Here is a 19,631-nt window from a genome sequence, read left to right as displayed (position 1 = left end):
TGGAGTACTTTAACTTGTTCCACAAAGATAGCACTATTTTTGTTTATACAGAGGCATACCAATAGAGAGTGTTGTCTTAGAACTCGAAGGGTCTTAATGGCGCATTGGGTTTTGCTATCTCGATATCTACATTTGATTCATGGGGAATTAGTCTGCGTTCTTTTGCGATATTTAAAATATGTTTACAATTAGTCAGGGGTGTTCTTGATAAGTCGGCGGAGATACCACCCCGAAGAATGCTAAGACCACGAGTTCGGGGAGTGGTGTTTGGTATTGAATGAAAACCGAAAGTGTTTGCCGGTGTCTAGCATTGAACCCCGTGCTGTGACCTTCGCTTCGATATGCTCCACTCGCAATCAGTTGCCCTCCGTGATTAATTGCTTTGATTCCGCTGGTTTGCGATAGTCTGTGATTGATTGACACGAATATTATAGAATAATAATTGAATGGAGTGGGAGTGGAAGTGGAGTGAGTCATGTAGAAGAAGACGCGACACCTGTCCTGGCGATCGAGGGTGGGTCAGGTGGTTAGGTAACCATGTCAACCCACCTGCCTTTCGGGGGTTGCATTGCTGACCAACATCTGACTGCTCCTGACCCTCATGGCTAGCCCAGCACATGCGTTTAATCGATATGCCTGTGGTGGCGGTTTTCCGCGTTGGCCAAAACAAACTAAAGTGAGTTAGTCCTGTTTGAAAACCAGTAGGCTATGGCAGGGCAGTCGCTTCCAAAAACTATCTAGATGAGTGCCTAACTTTAAGCTATTATGGATTTATGTCTTAAGGGCTCGCAGGTAGGTTCTATGACTTTATATCGCAACCCCCAGGGGATTATCTGGTATTTGGGTCGCAGATAAACCTCGCCACACGACAGAAAACGAAGCCCAAGTACAACAGTCGTTCGCTGACGACTCTTCACAGTCCGTGTCCGCATTTCCGGCCTCGTTCGGCCAACTTCCTCCAGCAGCGCAGTCGCTCCTCGCCCTTCCTGGGAAGACCTCAGTCCGCGGACCCCAAGTTCGGTCGTCGGCTGAGCACCTTTTTCAGCGACAAGGAGCTGAGAAACAGCGCCAAGGTAAGCAAGCCACTCCCCTGGGATATCTGTGTTGTAACATCCTCTTCCAGCGGCAGGTATCCTCCAACGACCTGCTGAAGTCCCTCCTGGAGGAACCCATCAAGCGCAGCTGGCTCTGCCGCAGCACCTGCAACTCCTCCGAGTCGGACTACTCGCTCCAGAAGCGCACCCCCGACAGCAGCGAGGAGGGGGAGCAGTTCCTGGTCACCATGTCAGCTGGTGAAAAGGGCAAATCCTACTCCTCCTACTCCGGAACCCAGGGCCTCAGCAATGGGGCTCTCCTCCAGCGCACCGCCAAGCCAGATCTTCCGGGCAGAGTGTCCTTCAGTAAGCCCAATATGCACAACGACTTGGACTCCAGTGACTGCGATAATGACAAACAGGAAGTCAGGTCTAGTATCTCCGCCCCGGGTCCCTTAACTCTTCCCAGTTTCTTGAGCAAAGTGGAACAGGCTGATCCAGCTGGTCAGAAGAAGTCGGTTCACTTCGGTTCCACTGCCGCCGAAGGAGAGGTTCTGGCAGAGACCTACGAGTATCCAAAATGTCCCTCGGAGAACTGCACTTGCAGCACGCGATCCTCTTCCACCACGAGTACCAATGAGGCATCCGCAGCGGAGGTCAAGTGTGCCTGTGATGCGCCCAGCTGTCGGTTCGTGGAGGCCTCCCAACAAATAGAACCCAAACCCACAGATCTGGTGCCCACTCTTCCCAAGGCTCCTACTCCAGAGCTAAATGTCATAAGAGAGTACAAACAGGCGGTAAAGAACCACTTGGGAACCGAAACCCTCAACAACATAGAGCTACTGCCCAACTATTTGGACAAATTCGGCTCTCCCTCGAAGGAGAAGCAGAACAATCTTTCCGAGACCAAGAACGGGGCCACTACTAGTTCCTCTGCCAATAGTGCCATCTCCTACAGATCAGCTTCCAACCCCAGGAACTTTGGGGCCGAAAACAATTTTTTACCATCCTTGCAAGACGATAGAAGATCATTTGGGAGTGGAAGTTCCGAATCCGTGATTAACAACTACCTCAAGGTGGCCTCGACTCCTCCATTTGTGGGCAAGAAGAAGGAGAACGTGAAGCCCTCCAGTGCGGATCCCCTTGCCAGGAGCAATAAGCCCAAGGTGAACAAGATGGCAGCCAATCCTGCTCCATTGGGAAAACTCAAGAAGGCCATCAGTGTGGGCAACCTGCGGGAGGAACGAAAGCTCTCCGAGTACAATCTCGACAAGGTGGACAGCTGGATGAGCATCCAGGATCAGAAGCAGTACGATCATAAGCATAAGCCGGGACTGGAGGATCTGGACGAGGGTCAAGACAACGATACAGCTTCACAGATGTCTCTAAAGTCGAATGAGGACTCTAGGGACTCCACCTACGACGAAATAGTGTCCGTCATCAAGGAAATCGAAGAGGATAAGAAGAGGGGTGGGTTTTGGGTTACGGGGCTTAGGATATCACTAATAACCTTTATTTACTTAACAGATAACTTCTCTGAGCGTATTCCCAGCGAACTGAACCTGAAACTGGATTCTCGTTGCGAGACCGCCGAAACTGTTACCCTTAGTGAAGGAGCAGTTCCGGAAAGTGGAGATAAGTACAAGTAAGGCCTATTCAGAAAACCGTTAAACAATAAAGAAAATCATAACTTCTCAAATTCGAGACTGTTTTCGTCTTATAAGACAGCATTCATATCTTTTTTAAAATCGTTTCATCTCATCGAACTAGTGAGAAAAGGAGTTCTTCAAATGGCATCATTTAATCTTGTTTATTTAGCGTTCATAATTTTTCACTATAAATCCTTCTCAACAGGGACATCTTGGCCTATCTTAACAATGTGGAGAGCAGTTGCGACAAGACGCTGATGGAGACACGTCGCTCTATGCCGGATAGCAATCGATCAGAGGTGGAGTTCGTGGTGGAACCCGATGTCACCGATGAGGTGCCCAAGTGGGTTAAGAATCCTAGACCCTCTTGAGATTTCCAACTAATATTCCCCTTTAATACAGATTATCTGAGTTGTTGATGCTGCCCAACCATCAGTTGGCCAGAAGGGTGATTGCCCTGAGCCTGCGGGCCAATGAGTTGGCCAATGCCATCCACATGTCCAAGGAGCACGTCTTCCAGCTGCGCGGCGAGAAGCAGAAGAGCCTGCGGGCCGAAAAGTCCACCGCTGCGGCCAAGCTGCGGGATCAGAAGAAGCACTACGAGGAGGTGGTGACCCGGCATCAGGGCTTCATCGAGCAGCTGCTCAAGGACAAGGGATCCCTTTGCGAGAAGGTGGCGGCCCTCACCCGTCGCCTAGAGAGCCAAAACCAGGCCTGGGAGCACCGCCTGGAAACGGAACTGGCCAGGACCAAGGAGACCACCATGGCTGGTGAAAAGATTCGGCGAGAGCGTTGGGTGCGCGAGAATACCAAGAAGATAAAGGTAAGGGTTTGTAAGGGATTTCATTATTTCCATGACAGATTTCCCCTTAAAGGAACTCACGGTTAAAGGCCTGGAGGCGGAGATCAACAAGATGAACTGCAATCACCAACGGGAGGTGACCGAACTGAAGCGCACCCACCAGATGCAGTTGCTCGACGCTCTGGAGGAGGCGCGCACAAAGCACGAGCAGATCGAGACGGGCATTCGCGAGAGCTGTGCCCAGGATCGGGAGGCCATCATCGAGAAGGAGCGCACTGCCATCCGGGAACGATTCGAGCGGCAGCTGGAGGAGGAGCAAAGGACGCAGGCGGAGCAGCGCCAGAAACTCACAGAGGAGTTCGCTGCTGAGAAGGAGCGTCTCCAGATGGAAATCCGGCAGCGGGAAAACGATCACCAGGCCAGGAGACAGGATGCACTAAGGGAACAGGAGCAGGAACTCGAGCAGGCCAAGTTCGAGATGCAGGAGAGGATGGCCAAGCAGGAGGAGAAGTACCAGAACCGCATCAACACCATTGAGCAGCAGTACCAGGCGGACTTCGAGCTGTGGAAGACGGAGCACGAGAACAAGACCAAGTTGGCCCAGGCGGAGAAGGAGAACGCCATCAGGCAACACTACCGGGCGGAGAGGGATCGCCAGCTGGACGAGCTGGTGGTGCGCATGGAGGCCGATGCACTGCAGCAAAGCGAGGAGCACGAGCTGAAGATTAAGTGAGTAGATCCTGTATGTCCTCCACTTTTATAAAAAATCCCCTTTTTAGTCGCCTTAAGGAGAAGTACGAGAAAGACCTGGTTCTGGCCGAGAGCGTGGAGAAGTCGCTGCGGGAGAAGTACGCGGAGACCCGTGGCAAACTAGCGGAGGCGGATGCCCAGGTGCGGAATAGCCAGGCGGAGGTGAAGCAGCTGCAACTGGAGCTCAGTCACAGCAAAAAGATGTGCGGCGACATCATTATGGAGCGGGACAGGCTGCGGGAAAACCTCAACGCGGACATCCAGAATGAACTGGGAGTGCTCAGCGAGCGGCACAAGCAGGAGATGGAGCAGCTTCAAAAGCGGGTCCACCAGACCATCCAGCGGCAGGAGGAGACCATTGAGATCCTGAAGGGGGATAACGATGGCCTCAGACAGCAGTGCCTAAAACTTAATGCAGTTATACGACAGCAGCGGAAGGATTACTGTGTCAAATAGATAGGATATGTTCGAAGATGGGACCATGCACTATGCTAGCTCATACTTAAATTTATAAGACCTCAAAAAAAAACAATTTAAAGAATACTTTGGAATATTGGAGAATCAATAGGCTAAAATATAATTATATAAAAGCAAAGAATAGAATTATCCAATCAAGGAACTCTAATAAATAAACAACATAATTTGGATTTAAAACATTTGAAGTTTGAAAATTTTCACGGTTATTTTTAAAACCGCCAAGAAATCGATAGATAACAATCGATTTCCTCTATATATGGGATCTTAAGCGGATAATGCGTTGGTCACATTTCACGCGGTATAAACAAGACAAAGTGTTGTTTTGAATGAATTTATTAAATTAAATTAAACCGCAAAATGGATGTGCTCCAGGATTCTTTTCGTTATTCCAATATCGGGAACAGCTTTGGTTTTATTTGCAGGGTAAGTTATTTACTTAAATAATGAATAACGTAATTATCCAAAGATATTCCACTGCAGACCATACAAAAGCAATGTGGGATTCAACAAATCGCATCCTACGAAAAGGACGAATTTCGCGAGCTACTGAAGATTCTGAATGGCAAGGAAAGGGTGAGTGGTTTGTTAAAAATCTTAAAAAGATATCTAGTTACACTTAACATGTTTTCAGTTCCTGGCCGCCAGGTTCTTTTGCCAGTTGCCGGCGAATGTCGGCAGTTTCAGGGTGCTCCTTCAGCTCCAGGAACTCCGCATCCTGACTGCCACGCAGTACATCCTTAGGTAAGTTAGGAGTTACTAGTTGAAGCCCACTCATCAGTACGTCCATTCACAGCAAGGAGAACTCCGACGAGCTGCAGGTGGACATGATCATATTCCTGAACTCCGAGTTTGAGCTCCTTGCCAATATCTTCCTTGCCGCAGCTTATGGTTAGTTTTCCTGCAATGCTAATGGCTTCTGTATTTTAAACTGACTACCTTCAGATTCCGAGTCTTCACTGAGGTTAACCTCTATCGTTACTTCAGCTTTGACCCATCTGTACTCCGGCCTCGTTAGCAATCCCAAAATAAGCAACTTGGGCTACGTGGAGCCTTTATGCAAAGCCATACCAAGTGGGTTTTATCACCACGAGGGTTCTAAAATAATAATATCACCCATTCTTTAGATAATGCCTTAAGTGTTTGCATTACCATGCATTTGAACACCCTGCTGGAACTTCACCGAGCCGAGAATATCAACGAAGCATTCGCCAGCTTCAGCACCTGGATCAACGAGGGTGTAGATGAACTTTCTTTTGTGAAGCACCTCTGCGATAAGGTTATATTTCCCTTAAAAAGGTCTTACACCTTTCCTGAACTGACCCTTACTTACAGCTGTTTGTTGGCCATCACCAGGAAGTCCTTCAGTACCTTTTCAAGCAGTCCAACTCGGAATCCTTTAGGCAATGGAAGTTCTTCCTCATTCTAGTGCAGTCCATCGCTAGTGCTGCCAGTCCAGAAACTACTACATATATTAAAAGTAGGAATAAATTTGATTCCTTCAGACTACTGCATTTATCATATACATTGTATATCCCTTATACTTGCAGAGTATTTGAAAAACAGACTTTTGCAAACCGCTTCTAATGGCAGTCTGAAATCACTACTTCATTTACTGCTTACTGCAAGGGCTGCCTCTGCATCAACCATGGATGTTCAGAAAAATCTGGACAACTACGCCAAGTGGTACAAGCAGAACATTGGTGAAATGACTTACATCCTAGGCACGGAAAAGTTTCAAACCACTTTGGGACTTTTGGAAGAATCTTTGGAATATGAAAAGGAGATTGAATATTTGGAGGTGATTGAACAACCAAAACTTTAGAGCCATTAGGTGTACATTTTTGTTATTTTGCTTATAGATTCATGTTTTAATTGCCATTTCACCTGGAGGACGACTGGTTCAGGCCTTCAAAACTAAATGTCGGGCACATCTATCTCAACTTAAATCGGCAGCGAAGAGAAAAGCTTCCAGAGACTAGGTAGGATTTGGTAGCCATTGGAATCGAATCTCAGGAATGTCAAGTTTCCAGAACTTAACGAATTTGAAGTCATACAATTATTACTGAAATAATTATCTATGCCTTGCCCCAAGACACTTTATTATTTATTATTGTAGCAAATTAATAGGCCACAATCTCCTTATCCTCATGGCTTATGACGCATAGCGGCTTTTTGGGTCTCATGCTCACTCCGTCGCATTCTTCGGCCATGTTGCAGATGAATCTTTTCTTCGCGTCGCAGCTGGCGGATAGAAATTTGTAAAATCCATCATCGTGTTTCACATAGGCGCATCCCCCATCGTTTAACAGATTAGAACTGACTGGGGAATACTCTATGGACCTGTTGTTAGAGGCGTATCTGTAGCCGGTTTTCTCATGTGCATTCAAGCCGAACCAGTAGCCGTGGTCATTGTGTGGCACTTTGGCTTCCATCTGAATCAGGGTGACTTCGGTGTCCAAATCAGCCAAACACATGAATTGCTTTTGGCAGGCAATCAGGGCATCAAACCAAGTCGCCTGTTGTAAAGCGACCATTTAGCATTAAACGAGTTATATAGTCTTAAAATCACTTACTATTGCCTCGCTTAAATAGAGACACATTCCCTTCGCATTAACTTCTTCTACATGCAAGGGTAGCAGCAATATTGGAAGACAGTAGAGAATGCGCAATACCAGAGACATTGCTTTAAGTTGGCTATATAAAAATGTACTGAACGGATTTGGAATGAAGGTAATTCTACTGGAGAGCTTATAACCATATTAAACCATGGTACAATCAATTATATTAAAGTGGCCAGTAATTTCATTATTTTAAGTTCCTACGTTTTTCATTTGGTTTATGCTGATTTAGACTTTAATATATCAGGCTAAAGTCTCTGCATATAACTTGGACCATATCAATAATTAAAATTTAATAGTTCATTTTGAAAACAAACCAATTGTTATTAAGCATTTTAGAAATAGTTTCTATATCTATTATTTAATGCATATAACTTCATATTTAGCGTGGGAGACAGAGAAATCCCTTCAGGGGAAGTTCAATACTAATTCCACCCCAATTCCGACCAAAGAGGTTTCCCCCGGATATCAACGGTTTTCCTAGGTTTCCAACCATTTTGGGTCGATATGGCACCACTTGCCAAACGGGTTCCACCCGAAGGCAGAACAACAACGTGGGTTCTGTGAGTTCAGGTCTCAGCGGCTACTTTCGCTTCGACTTTATACGTTTCTGTGCTCTCGACGCAGTCGGACGTTTAAAAATAAACGCGCTCCACCAAAAATACCCAACTCGCTGGCCATAAAAAAATTTGAAAAAACAAATTCGAATTCTCATCCGATCAAATACAGAATCCGAAAATCAGTTCTTCGACTCTAACGACCGAGAAAAAGCAAAAGTTTCAAAATGTTCAGCTCGATTTCAGGTAAAGAAACCACCCGACGTTGATGTGAAAGTTTTGAAATTAGAAATCTTAGATCTAAGCGTACGTATGTATCCGATATATGGAAGTATAAAAGATACATATATACAGTGGTGCATTAATCGAGGTTAGCATATGACAGCATTGGAAGGAAGGATGGGATGGCAGTAAACACTAGTTACATCATCGTCAGAGGACCAAGGAGTCGGGGAGTCGGAGCAGCTGGCCACCCGGGATTCGGACATGGGCTTGGGTGGGGTTGGCCAACCGGGCGTGTTCGATCCGATACGGGTCGCAATAACAAAAACTTAATTGTCTGCTACCGTGGCTCCGCTGGCTTGGCTCTGATGATGATGACGACGATGTGGATGATACGTAAGCCAATTATGGCGCAGTTATATGTAGCTTCAGATGGACTACAAGTTGCTGTTCTCGCGGGCACATCCCACACCCAAAACGATGATACGTATATATAATTATAGCTGCCTAGAGAGATACACACTATACGTATCTAGGAACGTGTATGTGTACCGCGTGTCTTCAAGGGGCTATGCTCTATGGTGTTTCCTTGAGACGAAATGGAACACTCATACTCTTTGAAGTGGGTGCAAAGAATCCGAGTTCCATCGTCCATCTCTGCTTCCGATATCTGAAATTCTTCAGCATTAGATTCCACTTGAAAACCGTATGGTCAAGCATTGGCACTTGAGATAGGCATCTATTTTTCAATTATACACAGATTATATGTAAACTCAATATATACTTATTAATATTATCTGTTCCCACTCAATGCCAAAACAGATGCATCGAAATGTAAGTAACCCCAAGTGGTGAACTTTCCACGAAATTAGCTTAGTTGATAATGCTATTCAGTTCTAGACATTCCTCACCGACTGCGTAGTTCGATTTTTAGTAGCTGCATCTTTTTCTTTTTTAAACACATTGATCTTGTACAGAATGCCGTGGGATTATCAGCGATTCGCGCTAGACAAAACATTTCTTTTATAATTTATGCGGAAACCAATGTGTATGGATGAAAATCAAATCTTTTGATTCTTGAGAAATGATTTTACATCCAACAAATGTTTTAAGTTCTGTGAGTAAATGGTTAACTTTTCTTTCGAACGAACTGAACGAATAATATTTCCAGTGGATATCAACATGCTCATATTGTTATATATATTCAACGATGCTTTTCCCTACCTTACATCTCTAGGGGTTATAAAATTAGATTTCTTGGACTGGTTTCAAGGCGAAGTTCTTTTGTGGTGGATTCAAAGCCGTTTGATCATCATGTTGTTAAAATTCAAATTTATTTGGTGAAAGCTCAAACATTCTTCGATTTCCTAGATGTCTATTGGTCCGCCTGGTGGTTAAGTTAGTGCGTTCAGGCCGCCGGAGCTGGAGTTGTTTCCGGGGCTGCCCCCCCCTCGGGAGCTGCTGCGACGGTGGTGGCCTCTGCTCCTGGAGCAGCGCTCGCTTCAGTGACTCCTGCCGCCGTAGTGGCGGCTGCATCTGGCGCAGCCGTGGACTCTCCAGCCCCCGCTCCCTCCGCTGGCGTCGTTCCGCCTTCGCCGCCAGTGGTTGCCCCATCCTTTCCGCCCTCCGGAGTCGTCTCACCCTCACCTCCAGCCGTCGTGCCCTCCGCCTCCGCCTCCTTCGAGACCCCGATCTCCGTTGAATTCGAATTATCAGCTGGCCGCGAGTCGCTTTCCACACTGTGTGCCTTTTTCCCCGCCTCCGGCTTATCCTTATCCGGCTTATCCTTGCCCGCGTCGTGGTGGAAGTGATGCAGATGCTCGTGGCTGTGGTGCTGGCCATTGGCATCGCTACTGTCCGCCGTGGGAACGGCGCACTTGCCCTGGTTCTGCTCGCAGACGAAGAACTTCTTCTCCTGACAGTTCACGTCCAGGACGACGGTGCGATTTGGCCGGATCCTGATCTCCAGGCAGTCGTCCATGTTGGAGCGATGTGTGGGCTCCACCATGCCGTGCTCGCCCATGTAGCGCACCAGTTTCCCACTGCTGATGTACTGGAAGCGACCCTCCGTCTGCAAATCGTTGCCGCCGAACCAGTAGTCGTCCATGCCCACCTGCACCGTCACGTAGTGCACCACCGCCTCGAAGTCCTCCCGCGTGGCCACGTCCGCCAGGTTGAGGCCCTTGCGCAGGCAGTTGTTCTGGGCCCCGAACCAGTTGAGCTGCCAAGAGATTATCCACACTTTTATCAAAAAAGACTATTCTTGATTAAGATATCTAATTTTTAAATATCTTAATATGTCTTGATAGAAAAACCTCTTCTAACTTATCCACGAGGGAATCTTGATTAATGATGGAACACGAGTATCATTCAAGATCAAGTTTGAGTTTTGATTAAAATATTTTAAATGTCTTGATAAAACTCCAATTTGGTCCATTCAAGAAAGAAGTCCCTATAGGGGTATACACCATATCGTAAAGAAACTTTTATATTGATTTAGATATTAGTTCTTAAAGTATCTTTGAGGAGTGATATCTTGAGGGTATGATACCTCATTCAAGAAAAAACTTCAATGTTAATATATATATGTTTTTAGAATATCTTCTTTAACTCAATCAACTATTTCCCAAACCACATTCCTTTATTCCCCTTATTCTTACCTTTTTGTGGGCCACGTAGTAGCACTTCCCGTTTAGCTCCTTGAGAAATGGCTTGCCGCAGGGGCCTTTGTCCTTGGCTTTCTTGCTCTGCTTTTTTCCGCAGCCAGAATGGACTGCTATCAAGGTCAGTAGCACAATTGGTAGGATCCTCATGGCTGCCAGCAAAACGGAGGCACCTGTCCAGCCAAACTGTACACATGCGTGGGGCCCCCTGTTCTATATATACCCTTTCGAGGGCGTGACATCTGCATTATCGAATGGTGACCAATTTCCCCTCAGCAAACACATTGGTTTCGGAATGCATTCTCTTTGACTGATAAGGTCCATCGAATTGATTAATTTTCATTGGTGATGGTGGTGATCAAAGGCTGGTGTTTCTGTTGGTAATTGTCTACTCTCCAGCAGTATCAAAATTATGCTGGTAGTCGCCAGACGTCCATCTCGGATGAAGAACTTGATTTCTGAATTAAGATTAAATTGGTTGAATAATTGCCTTGAACCCCTATTGCTTTCAGATTTACTTTTGACTTATAGAACATATTGTTTGGTGTCCTTTTTGCCTTTCCTCCAACTTCTTTTAAAGGTGGTTATCTTTAAGTGGTTGTGATTCGATCTTTAAAATAATGTGTAGCTTCTGAACTAAATTAAATTAACAATTTAATCAAAAACCATCCCTACAATCAAATTAAAATGTCTATAGAAATTAAAAATCCAAAATACCTTATTTTTTTCTTAGAGAAAACTGTCAAATAGGTAGATTTCTTAATTTCAGACACCAGGCGAACACAAACGTTTAGCAGGTGAAGAAACGATCAGCTGATTTATGCAAATGCATAGGATTTCACATATAGGAAAAAAGGTGTAGAACTCAACAATATGTTAAGATCTTGAATGCAGTTATGCTATAGGTTGCCATGCCTTACCTTAAAAATACCAGTTGATATGCAAGCTAGAGTCATATGTTCATAAGATATGGCTAGTTTGGCATAAATTGTTAAATCTTTTAATTTCATTGAAGTATTTGAAGGGTATAAATATGGAATGTTTTCAAAACTCGGTTGCTATTATTTGCTGTCGTTTATTTGTAATCGAAAAGAAATGCGGGATTCGGCTGGACAATATTCTGCAGCTCAGGCAGCAGGAGGTGCGGGAGTTTCGGCGGCGGCTGCAGCTGCGGTGGTTTCTCCTCCTGCGGCGGGAGTGGCTCCTTCGACGACAGCTGCTCCTGCTGCTGCAGTGGTTGCTCCTTGGCCTCCTGCTCCTGCAGCAGTGACTCCTGCGGCGGTGGTTTCTGACCCACCGGCGGCGGCAGTTGCTCCCGATCCACCTGCTGCTCCCACGGTCGTTGCTCCTTCCGGACCAGGTGTTTCCGATTCGGACTCAAGCACATCCGGCACATCCACCGCTCCAGCGGCAGCCTCCGAGTCCGGTTCGTCCCTCTCGGTGGAGCCACTCTCGATGGGCGACTGGCGCTCGTGGTTCTCCTCCTCCACCTCGCCGTCGGCACTCTCGCCGATGTCGTGGTGGAAGTGATGCAGATGCTCGTGGCTGTGGTGCTTAGGCTTCTTGCCCCCGTCCGCATCCTGGCAGTAGCGCTCCGAGCAGATGAAGTACTGCCGCTCCTGGCAGTTGTCCGCCGACACCATGGAGATCTGGGAGCGGATCCGCACCTCCAGGCAGTCGTCGCACTCGGAGTGCTCCATGGGCAGCACGTTGCTGAAGTTGCTGTAGTATCGCACCAGCCGTCCATTGCTGATGTACTGGAAGCGACCCTCGTGGTAGAGGTCGTTGCCCCCGAACCAGAAGTCCTCCGTATTACCCAATCCGCTCAGGAACCCCACGGCTCCGTCGAAGTCTCTTTGGTTGCTCAAATCCGCCAGGGTGAGTCCCTTGCGCAGACAGTTGTTCAGGGCGCCAAACCAGTTCATCTGGGAGTATGATAGATTATTATTTAGTACCTCTGAACAGGGGGAAAAATTGATCATTTAATGAAATTCAGATGGATTCTATCTATTGCCGTCGTGGTTTTGCTCTATTTTTTGAATATTGCTTAATAGTAGATGACCTATCCCAACCCCTCCCCCTCACCTTTTTCACCGAGAAGTAGTAGCACTTGCCGTTGATCCTGCGCAGATAGCGACGCGGACAGGCCGTTCCTCCTCCCAGGACCTCGCCGCGCGGCAGGATGCTCAGCAGGGCCACGAGTGCGGTCAGTAGATGCTTCATTTCGCTCGCTTCCGCCGGTGCACAGTGGCCGGGTTCGAATCGCCTCCTGTACTTATATCCTCCGCTCCAGGCAGTGGCTCCAATCGATTCGGAACCCCTCGCAGGCGGGCCATCTAGTGCGGCATCCCTAACGTCCGACTAATTCAATTACAAGTTCAGGCCTCCGGAATGCCTGCGCCAATGTCGCGGGCTAATTTGTTCACCCGCAAGTGGGTCAGGTTTAGGGTCATTCAGTTTAATTGACTATTAGCTACACTTGAAGAGCACAACAAGGCGGAGAAAGTCACGGGGGGCGGGAATTTCATGTGAATTTAACCCTCTAAGTACCTTTGATATAATTTACTAGGAATGTAGTAACATTCTGGAAATATAATTGAAATATTTTTATATTAGTAGACATTATTACCCTAAAAAGTACACCAATTTATCAAGTCTTGGGAAACTGACCATTGTATACATTTTGACCTTCGTAATGTACTAAATTAGCAATCTTGTTATGTAATAAACATAAAGAGCATTATTTTTATAAAAGATAACCCTGCCATTTTCCTTCTATATTTGAAAGTTATCTTTTACTTAAACTAAATATTTCTTGGATTTTATGTAGTCTTCAAGGTCAGACCATTGTGTACATTTTGGAACTGGATTTGGTTTTTCTAATCTATACTACCTTTTTAAAGAACTCTAAATATCCTTATGAAAGTATACGAATTCTAAACACTCCAGTTAAATGAAACCTTTAAATTATTCCTAGGCCTAGCCCATTTATCGTTTGAATTTACTTAGTACCATTTTAAAAATACCTCTTTTAATGTGTGCCTGCAAGTTTGTAAGTGCCAATTGCTCTTTGAGGAGTTGCAGGTAACTCCCCTTCCAGCCAAAAAGCTGCTAGGTAAGCTCTACGATTCGATCAGATCCAGTGACTTCATAGTCATTAGCATAACCCGCCCGAGGGGCCTGATGTCTGACCTGCCCTTGCTCTTTCCGATTATTGATTTACCTGGCGGGGCCATGACATCAGCTATTGGCTTGTCCCTGGGCCAGGACACGAATCCTTTTGGCTGCCTCTTGGCCCGTTGCCAGCTGACTCAGTTGACCTTCGCCCGGATGACGATTGTGCCGGGGGCCAAAACAATTGAAGGGGCGTGTGAGTGCCATGCCACCACTTTCTGCCACGCGCTGCCTCAGTGTGCGAATACTTCTGTATATCGTATCTCGATGGAGCATTTGTATCCCACATGACATCATCAACAACAACGGCAACAACAGCGCAGTAGCCCCATCGATTCATCATGGATTGTAGTCGTAGCTCTTTTTAGGCATCCCAGAACTGGTGTGGAACGCGAGTCGGCAGACCTCAAATCGCAGTTACTCATAGATATTCATTTTTAGCGATTCTCTGGCGGCCGAACTGGGTTCTCATGTACCCAACCTACAGGTTTTTCTCTATTCCGAGGCTTCTGCGCCTTAACTGCGCTACAAATACGAATACGACATCGACAAAAACAAAAGCAGATATAAAAACAGAAACGACTGCGAATCAGAGGCTGTGAGAGTCTGGGCTTTGGGCTTATTGTGTTACCTTCTGGCCATGCTTCTAGCCGGTTTTTTAGCTCTGACCACAAGCTGCCACAGTCTCGAATAAAGAGAGTTAAGAACAAAATGCGTCTTACTACGCAAATGCCTTAGGAATTCCACGAGTGTAAGCCATAAAAACTGTATTTCATAAATCTGCCGGGGGATTAGGATAGGAATACTAAATGCTATATATTATATATAAACCCAATTCAACATGGTGATTGCCTTATTCACTTGGCCACCTTTTTAGATACTATTAATTTGATTTTAATTTCGTAATTTCAACACGTTACTTGTGTGTGTTTTAAATACATTATAATACGATTTTAATTTCGAAAAACAGCACTCAGTAAATATATGTATTAAGCAATGCATGCTACAAATAGTTGAATTTGTACAATGTAGAATGCACGATCCCCAACCTATGAAGCAAGTTCATTGCCACATACATTCTATATGTACCTATTAGATTATGAAATATGGAAATTCCTAGGCATTCCAAGTTATTTTAACACCTCAACCGATCCAAGGCATTCCTTAATCTTAAATAGAAACTATTATTTTCGCACAATTTGGAATCATTAAAGTGAGGAATGAAATTGGCCGAAACTAAATTATTTGGAAATGAGCCGAGTGGAGAGGCCATTAAAGTCTCTCTGCCGAGAGAGCGGAATTAGAATAAACACATTCCCGATCGCAATCAGAAAGCGTGAAGAAAGGCCCCTAAAACTGAGGCGATTTCATTTGGCGGTTCCCCGATTATGACATCACATACGCCGAATAATTTACGAATTTGCGCTTTGTTTGCCTCATATGCATATATTTATAAGTACCCACATATACCCTACTTTCCTACACAAAGAGAACGGAATTCCTCGGGTAGTTCCGACAGTTTCCGTTTCTATTCTAAAACCGATTCGCAATGTTTATTTTTGAGTGACCGAACACGTCACTCCAAGTGAATGCATATTCTGGGGGACAGCAAAAAACCGCCGCTCGTTAATTTCTATTAAATTGCGAATAATATTCCGAGCTGCTGGTGTGCCTTAAAACTTAAGGCTGACGACATGGGGCTGGCGATCACGATTTTAGCAGCCCCTAGTTGCGCAGTTTCTAAAAAAAACTGTCCCTTGCCTAATCGATTCGATTTAAGTCATGTAAATAGTTCATGCTCCAGCTGCTTTGTTTATGTTTCGGCAATTACCTGTCTGGAATTTGGAATCTCAAATCTCGCTTCTGATCTTCAGCTAATCGAGCTGATTAAAATCAGGCTATAAATTATAATTAGCGCCAGCTCAGAGCTTAGTTAGCATCCAGAAGGCCAGTCAGCATGTTTCCCAGTCGCCAGAACCAAAGTACCTAGTCCTAGCAAAGGAAAGCTTAGAACACACAATATAATCTTCCTGTTCATCCACAGCCTCGTTGAAGAACTTCGGCGACAAGACCGCCAACCTGTTCAGCAAGAAGAAGGATGAGGCCGAGAAGCTCGCCAGCGACAAGGCCACCGAGGCCCAGAAACTAGCGGAGGAGCAGGCCAAGAAGGTGGGACAGTCGGTGCAGCAGACCAAGGGGGAGGCCGAGCAGTTGGCCGCCAGCACGGGTGAGTACGAAAGTGAAGGAGGTCCTTACTGGGATCTTTTCCGGAGTAAATAATAGGATTCAGCATGGAAATTCATTAAGATTTAGCATAGTAATCAATAGAATGCATAGAAAGCAATACCTTAAGCATTAGCATACCTCTTCTTCTTATAAGCTTCTTCCTATATAAGCTTATGAAAATCTATTACACTTAAGCATTCTTAAAAATCTTAAACACACAAATAATTCAGTGTGTTAAGCTTACAGATTCGTTTAATTATACGTTTTCGCAGTTTACGTAACTATTATATTGGTCATTTCAGCATAGGGTATTTTGTTAATTATGTTGTATTCAGTATTCATAAATATTTCTTCAAAACGTGTTCCGTTTCTGTATCCAATTTATTTTAAACGCAAAAGTTTTTAGGTCATTAAACAGAAGAGCAGAACATTATAAATGGATTCCTTATGAGACCCAGTGACGCACGCAGTTTCAAAAATACTCATTAATAAATATTGAAAGTGGTTTTATAGTGAGGAAGAAAATTCTAAAAGACAAGCTAAGATCTTGGAAATAATATAAAATAAAATAAGCATATAGATAGATATAACCCCTTCGAACAAGGTCAACCTTAAGTTTGTTCAGTTAGATAATAGTTAAGCTATTATTGTTAGTCAAAAATTCCCAGATTTGATTAAAATTCCAAATTTGTGGGGCCATTTCTAGGAGTTCTTCGCAAGAATTACCCAGATAATAACCCTACCGTTCTTGCAGCCAAGGAAGCCGCTGCTCTGGCCACCGCGGAGGCCCAGAAGGCCGGTCAGGCGATCGACCACGGCGTGAACCGCGCCGCCGGAGCCGTCAACCAAGGCAGGCAGGCGGTGGACAACACGGTGGCGCAGGCGCAGGCCGCCGCCCAGAACTCCAAGCAGGTGGCTGCCAACGTGGCCGAGGCCTCCCAGCGGGCGGCCGCCACGGCGGTGGACCAGACCAAGAAGGCGGCCAACGACGCCATCAACAAGAGCGTGAAGGCCGCCGAGACGGTGGCGGACCAGAAGCTGAAGCAGGCGGAGGGCGCCATCGACGGGGCTCTGAAGCAGACCAGTCAGGCGGTGGACCACAAGCTGCAGGAGGCCAACCAGTACGTCGACCAGAAGCGCCAGTCTGTCGAGAAGACCGTACAGGAGGCCGCCGGACAGGCACAGGAGTCCGCCGGACAGCAGGCCAACGCCCTGCTGGGCAAGCTCCATCTTGGCCAGAAGTAGGGGGTTAAAATCTAAAAATATCTCGATGTGAAAATGCTTTAGAAACAAAAACAGAAGGGAATTTGCTTCAATGTACCGAGTGCCACTAATGTGATTGCTAAATCCTCAATTGAATATACACTTACACATATATTTTTCGAATACCGCGCGGGAGGATTGTCTTGTATATGCAGCCGCTGCTTTCGATGTGAGCAATTCAGCATAACTCTGTCCGTACAAAGTGTAATTAACCCATTCGTTCTGCTCCGGTCCACTTTTGTTAGTTTGAGGCATTTGATATTTTGTATACAGCGACATTGAGTATGCTTTTATATACGTATATTCTGTTTATGTAAAGATGTATGATTAAGTACTTTTAACTATTGCACAATACATTGCAAATGTGTTTTTAATATATTGGACTCGAATGAGAAGTGTTGACTTTTATTTGCAGTTAAGTCGGGCTTACAAGTAGGAAAGTAAGAGCATAAAGAAATGTTGCTTTCTGAATTATTGCAGTTTTCATCCCCTTTCTATTGGCTTGAATGCGGTTTTGGTTGTTTAATTCAAATTTAGCGCGAAACGTAGCGGAAATCGGTTTTATGGTCACATTAATTTTACATGTTTTCCACTTTCATTTTACACGTCATGTAGAATGGTTTGGAACATTGCTAACTTATATTCATGGAAGAGGAAGAATGATTGGCGCCATTATTCAAAAATTCAAATGAAAACGTTAAGCATTTCATTTAACTTTTATATTTATTTTATATTATTATTACTATTTTTCCTTGGTAGCTGGTATTCTGCTTTACAACATTTTAAAACTTGCCACATTTGTTTAAAAATTCGAAAATTTAGCACGCATGAATTTGATTGTCCTAATCCAATAGGATATAAGACACATTTATAGAATAACTACTGCTAACTTTTTGACAATACCATTACACTTAATTGTCATTCTAATCTTATTTGGTTAGTAAGTTTAAATTGTCCCCATATTACACAAAATATTTTATGTTTGTATAACTTATTTATCTCAATTAAACAAATTTTTTTTACAGTTCGAGCAAAATTAACCGATGTTTTCATCGTCGCTCTCCTTTTGGTTTTCCCTTCTATTTGTCTTATTAGAGGACCTTTTCTGCATATGCATCGTGACCAGGTGAAACTTTCGCACAAAGGTGGACCGTTCTATAGAGTCGGATGGCTGGGATCCATACAAATTGACCGAAACATGCTGAAATTGGCTAATAGAATGGCTGCCATTTTTGTCCTCCGATATGTCGGTGAACTTTTCGCCGAGCACAAGCCAAAGTTGTGTTAGCTTTTAATTATGGGAAAAGTTTGTTGTGGCTAACAAGTGGTCCTGGCGCATTGCAACGTCAATAGGACGCACTACCTCAAAGGACCAAAGGACGAACGGAATGTGTGCAAAGTATTGGCAGCAAAGTGCTGACATAAATTCAGGTAGAAGCGATTTTTAATTTCAGATAAACCCGCCTGCTGACTGGAAAAGCGAATGATAAATGCATTTTCATTTCACTTCCATTTCGAGTAAGTGCGAGTGGGCGCTAGGCGCCAAATTCAAATTTATGCCAGCCACGGAAAAGTCGCGCCAATTAGGTTAGTCCAAGCGGGTTGATTTAAACTTAAGCGATACCAGCGGCGCGATTAATTACAATAACTGTTTATCAACACGTATTAATCATGGCTTAACATGCTCCAAGCTCGTGTTGACCCAAGCAAAATGGCGTGCAGCGGGGTTCCGGTCATGTTTGGAAAAACTCTTTTACCTCTCTTTTCTTTTAACTTTTTTTGAAGTTTTGTGGGTGGCATAAAATTAAGATATTCGCTTAAAATAATTTCGATTTAAATTTAGTACACCTTTTTTATGGAACGTTTTACAACTTTGAGAGTTATTTCATTTGAAAATGTTTGGTTAAAAATGTATTTATTTTTTAAAGTACCCTCTTTTCTTTCAACAGCTTAATGAACTTTTGAGTGGCCTTTAAGTTCTTCATGACTACTCCTGCTGATAAATATCTCCTTTCCAAATACCGTAACCAATCCCACTCATAAACATATTTAACATACCGCCATTCCATGCAAAACACTGCCCGACGGCGTTAATTTTATCTGAAAAGTTAAATGCGCGCGTGTGTGGGCAATTAGGCGAGGGATATTATCGGCAGAGCAACTAAAATTCGCGAGAGGAGAAGTTTCGAGCGACAG

At 44.8% G+C, this 19,631-nt stretch overlaps 6 protein-coding genes across 12 annotated transcripts; 3 read left to right on the top strand and 3 right to left on the bottom strand.

Moving 5' to 3' along the window:
- Nucleotides 1–67: 67 nt before the first annotated feature.
- dila (centrosomal protein dilatory) lies at nt 68–4,876 on the top strand. 2 transcript variants are annotated; one of them, XM_065863043.2, is made up of 8 exons: nt 68–792; nt 852–1,073; nt 1,130–2,504; nt 2,562–2,679; nt 2,889–3,026; nt 3,086–3,506; nt 3,559–4,214; nt 4,265–4,876. In XM_065863043.2, exons 1-8 carry the CDS (start codon nt 766–768, stop codon nt 4,689–4,691), a joined length of 3,384 nt encoding a protein of 1,127 aa, XP_065719115.2. In that variant the 5' UTR covers nt 68–765; the 3' UTR covers nt 4,692–4,876. The 2 variants fall into 2 exon arrangements, with proteins under 2 accessions (XP_065719115.2, XP_016927894.2); XM_017072405.4 differs by having other exon boundaries at nt 1,124–2,504; nt 4,265–4,875.
- Nucleotides 4,877–4,984: 108 nt separating this feature from the next.
- LOC108008630 (uncharacterized) lies at nt 4,985–6,803 on the top strand. Its single transcript, XM_017072511.4, has 9 exons — nt 4,985–5,135; nt 5,193–5,285; nt 5,344–5,453; nt 5,506–5,600; nt 5,655–5,783; nt 5,837–5,988; nt 6,045–6,189; nt 6,260–6,510; nt 6,572–6,803. The coding sequence occupies exons 1-9, from the start codon at nt 5,070–5,072 to the stop codon at nt 6,689–6,691; spliced, it is 1,161 nt and encodes a 386-aa protein (XP_016928000.2). The 5' UTR covers nt 4,985–5,069; the 3' UTR covers nt 6,692–6,803.
- LOC108008631 (uncharacterized) lies at nt 6,769–7,417 on the bottom strand. Its single transcript, XM_017072512.4, has 2 exons — nt 7,286–7,417; nt 6,769–7,228 (listed from the first exon to the last, which is right to left on the bottom strand). The coding sequence occupies exons 1-2, from the start codon at nt 7,391–7,393 to the stop codon at nt 6,833–6,835; spliced, it is 504 nt and encodes a 167-aa protein (XP_016928001.2). The 5' UTR covers nt 7,394–7,417; the 3' UTR covers nt 6,769–6,832.
- A 490-nt stretch (nt 7,418–7,907) lies between these two features.
- LOC108009642 (uncharacterized) lies at nt 7,908–17,830 on the top strand. Of its 6 annotated transcripts, none has more exons than XM_036813158.3 (4): nt 7,928–8,133; nt 8,932–8,943; nt 15,991–16,173; nt 16,879–17,830. In XM_036813158.3, exons 1-4 carry the CDS (start codon nt 8,115–8,117, stop codon nt 17,415–17,417), a joined length of 753 nt encoding a protein of 250 aa, XP_036669053.2. In that variant the 5' UTR covers nt 7,928–8,114; the 3' UTR covers nt 17,418–17,830. The 6 variants fall into 6 exon arrangements, with proteins under 6 accessions (XP_016929631.2, XP_016929633.2, XP_036669053.2 ...); XM_036813159.3 differs by having other exon boundaries at nt 7,933–8,133; nt 16,927–17,830; XM_017074142.4 differs by lacking the exon at nt 8,932–8,943 and having other exon boundaries at nt 7,908–8,133.
- On the bottom strand, nt 9,422–11,000 carry lectin-46Ca. The gene is made up of 2 exons (XM_017074140.4): nt 10,770–11,000; nt 9,422–10,330 (listed from the first exon to the last, which is right to left on the bottom strand). The coding sequence occupies exons 1-2, from the start codon at nt 10,920–10,922 to the stop codon at nt 9,518–9,520; spliced, it is 966 nt and encodes a 321-aa protein (XP_016929629.2). The 5' UTR covers nt 10,923–11,000; the 3' UTR covers nt 9,422–9,517.
- Nucleotides 11,832–13,491, bottom strand: lectin-46Cb. The gene is made up of 2 exons (XM_017071894.4): nt 12,858–13,491; nt 11,832–12,697 (listed from the first exon to the last, which is right to left on the bottom strand). Exons 1-2 carry the CDS (start codon nt 12,993–12,995, stop codon nt 11,900–11,902), a joined length of 936 nt encoding a protein of 311 aa, XP_016927383.3. The 5' UTR covers nt 12,996–13,491; the 3' UTR covers nt 11,832–11,899.
- Nucleotides 17,831–19,631: the final 1,801 nt, after the last annotated feature.

The sequence above is a fragment of the Drosophila suzukii genome, chromosome 2R, assembly GCF_043229965.1.
Source record: "Drosophila suzukii chromosome 2R, CBGP_Dsuzu_IsoJpt1.0, whole genome shotgun sequence".
Lineage (NCBI taxonomy): Eukaryota > Metazoa > Arthropoda > Insecta > Diptera > Drosophilidae > Drosophila > Drosophila suzukii.
The sequence above is the reverse complement of the archived record's forward strand: the minus strand, read 5'-3'. Positions and strand labels throughout refer to the sequence as shown.

Excerpts from the sequence above, each read along its gene's own strand:
- LOC108008631 (XM_017072512.4), bottom strand. The coding sequence starts at position 7,393 with ATGTCTCTGGTATTGCGCATTCTCTACTGTCTTCCAATATTGCTGCTA. Across the intron at positions 7,229-7,285 it reads TCTATTTAAGCGAGGCAATA|GCGACTTGGTTTGATGCCCT; the intron begins GTAAGTGATTTT and ends GCTTTACAACAG.
- LOC108009642 (XM_036813158.3), top strand. Across the intron at positions 16,174-16,878 it reads GCAGTTGGCCGCCAGCACGG|GAGTTCTTCGCAAGAATTAC; the intron begins GTGAGTACGAAA and ends GGCCATTTCTAG.
- LOC108008630 (XM_017072511.4), top strand. The coding sequence starts at position 5,070 with ATGGATGTGCTCCAGGATTCTTTTCGTTATTCCAATATCGGGAACAGC. Across the intron at positions 5,286-5,343 it reads TTCTGAATGGCAAGGAAAGG|TTCCTGGCCGCCAGGTTCTT; the intron begins GTGAGTGGTTTG and ends ACATGTTTTCAG. Across the intron at positions 5,454-5,505 it reads GCCACGCAGTACATCCTTAG|CAAGGAGAACTCCGACGAGC; the intron begins GTAAGTTAGGAG and ends GTCCATTCACAG.
- lectin-46Ca (XM_017074140.4), bottom strand. The coding sequence starts at position 10,922 with ATGAGGATCCTACCAATTGTGCTACTGACCTTGATAGCAGTCCATTCT. Across the intron at positions 10,331-10,769 it reads ACTACGTGGCCCACAAAAAG|CTCAACTGGTTCGGGGCCCA; the intron begins GTAAGAATAAGG and ends ATCTCTTGGCAG.
- lectin-46Cb (XM_017071894.4), bottom strand. The coding sequence starts at position 12,995 with ATGAAGCATCTACTGACCGCACTCGTGGCCCTGCTGAGCATCCTGCCG. Across the intron at positions 12,698-12,857 it reads ACTACTTCTCGGTGAAAAAG|ATGAACTGGTTTGGCGCCCT; the intron begins GTGAGGGGGAGG and ends TCATACTCCCAG.
- dila (XM_017072405.4), top strand. The coding sequence starts at position 766 with ATGGATTTATGTCTTAAGGGCTCGCAG. Across the intron at positions 2,505-2,561 it reads CGAAGAGGATAAGAAGAGGG|ATAACTTCTCTGAGCGTATT; the intron begins GTGGGTTTTGGG and ends TTTACTTAACAG. Across the intron at positions 3,507-3,558 it reads AGAATACCAAGAAGATAAAG|GAACTCACGGTTAAAGGCCT; the intron begins GTAAGGGTTTGT and ends TTCCCCTTAAAG.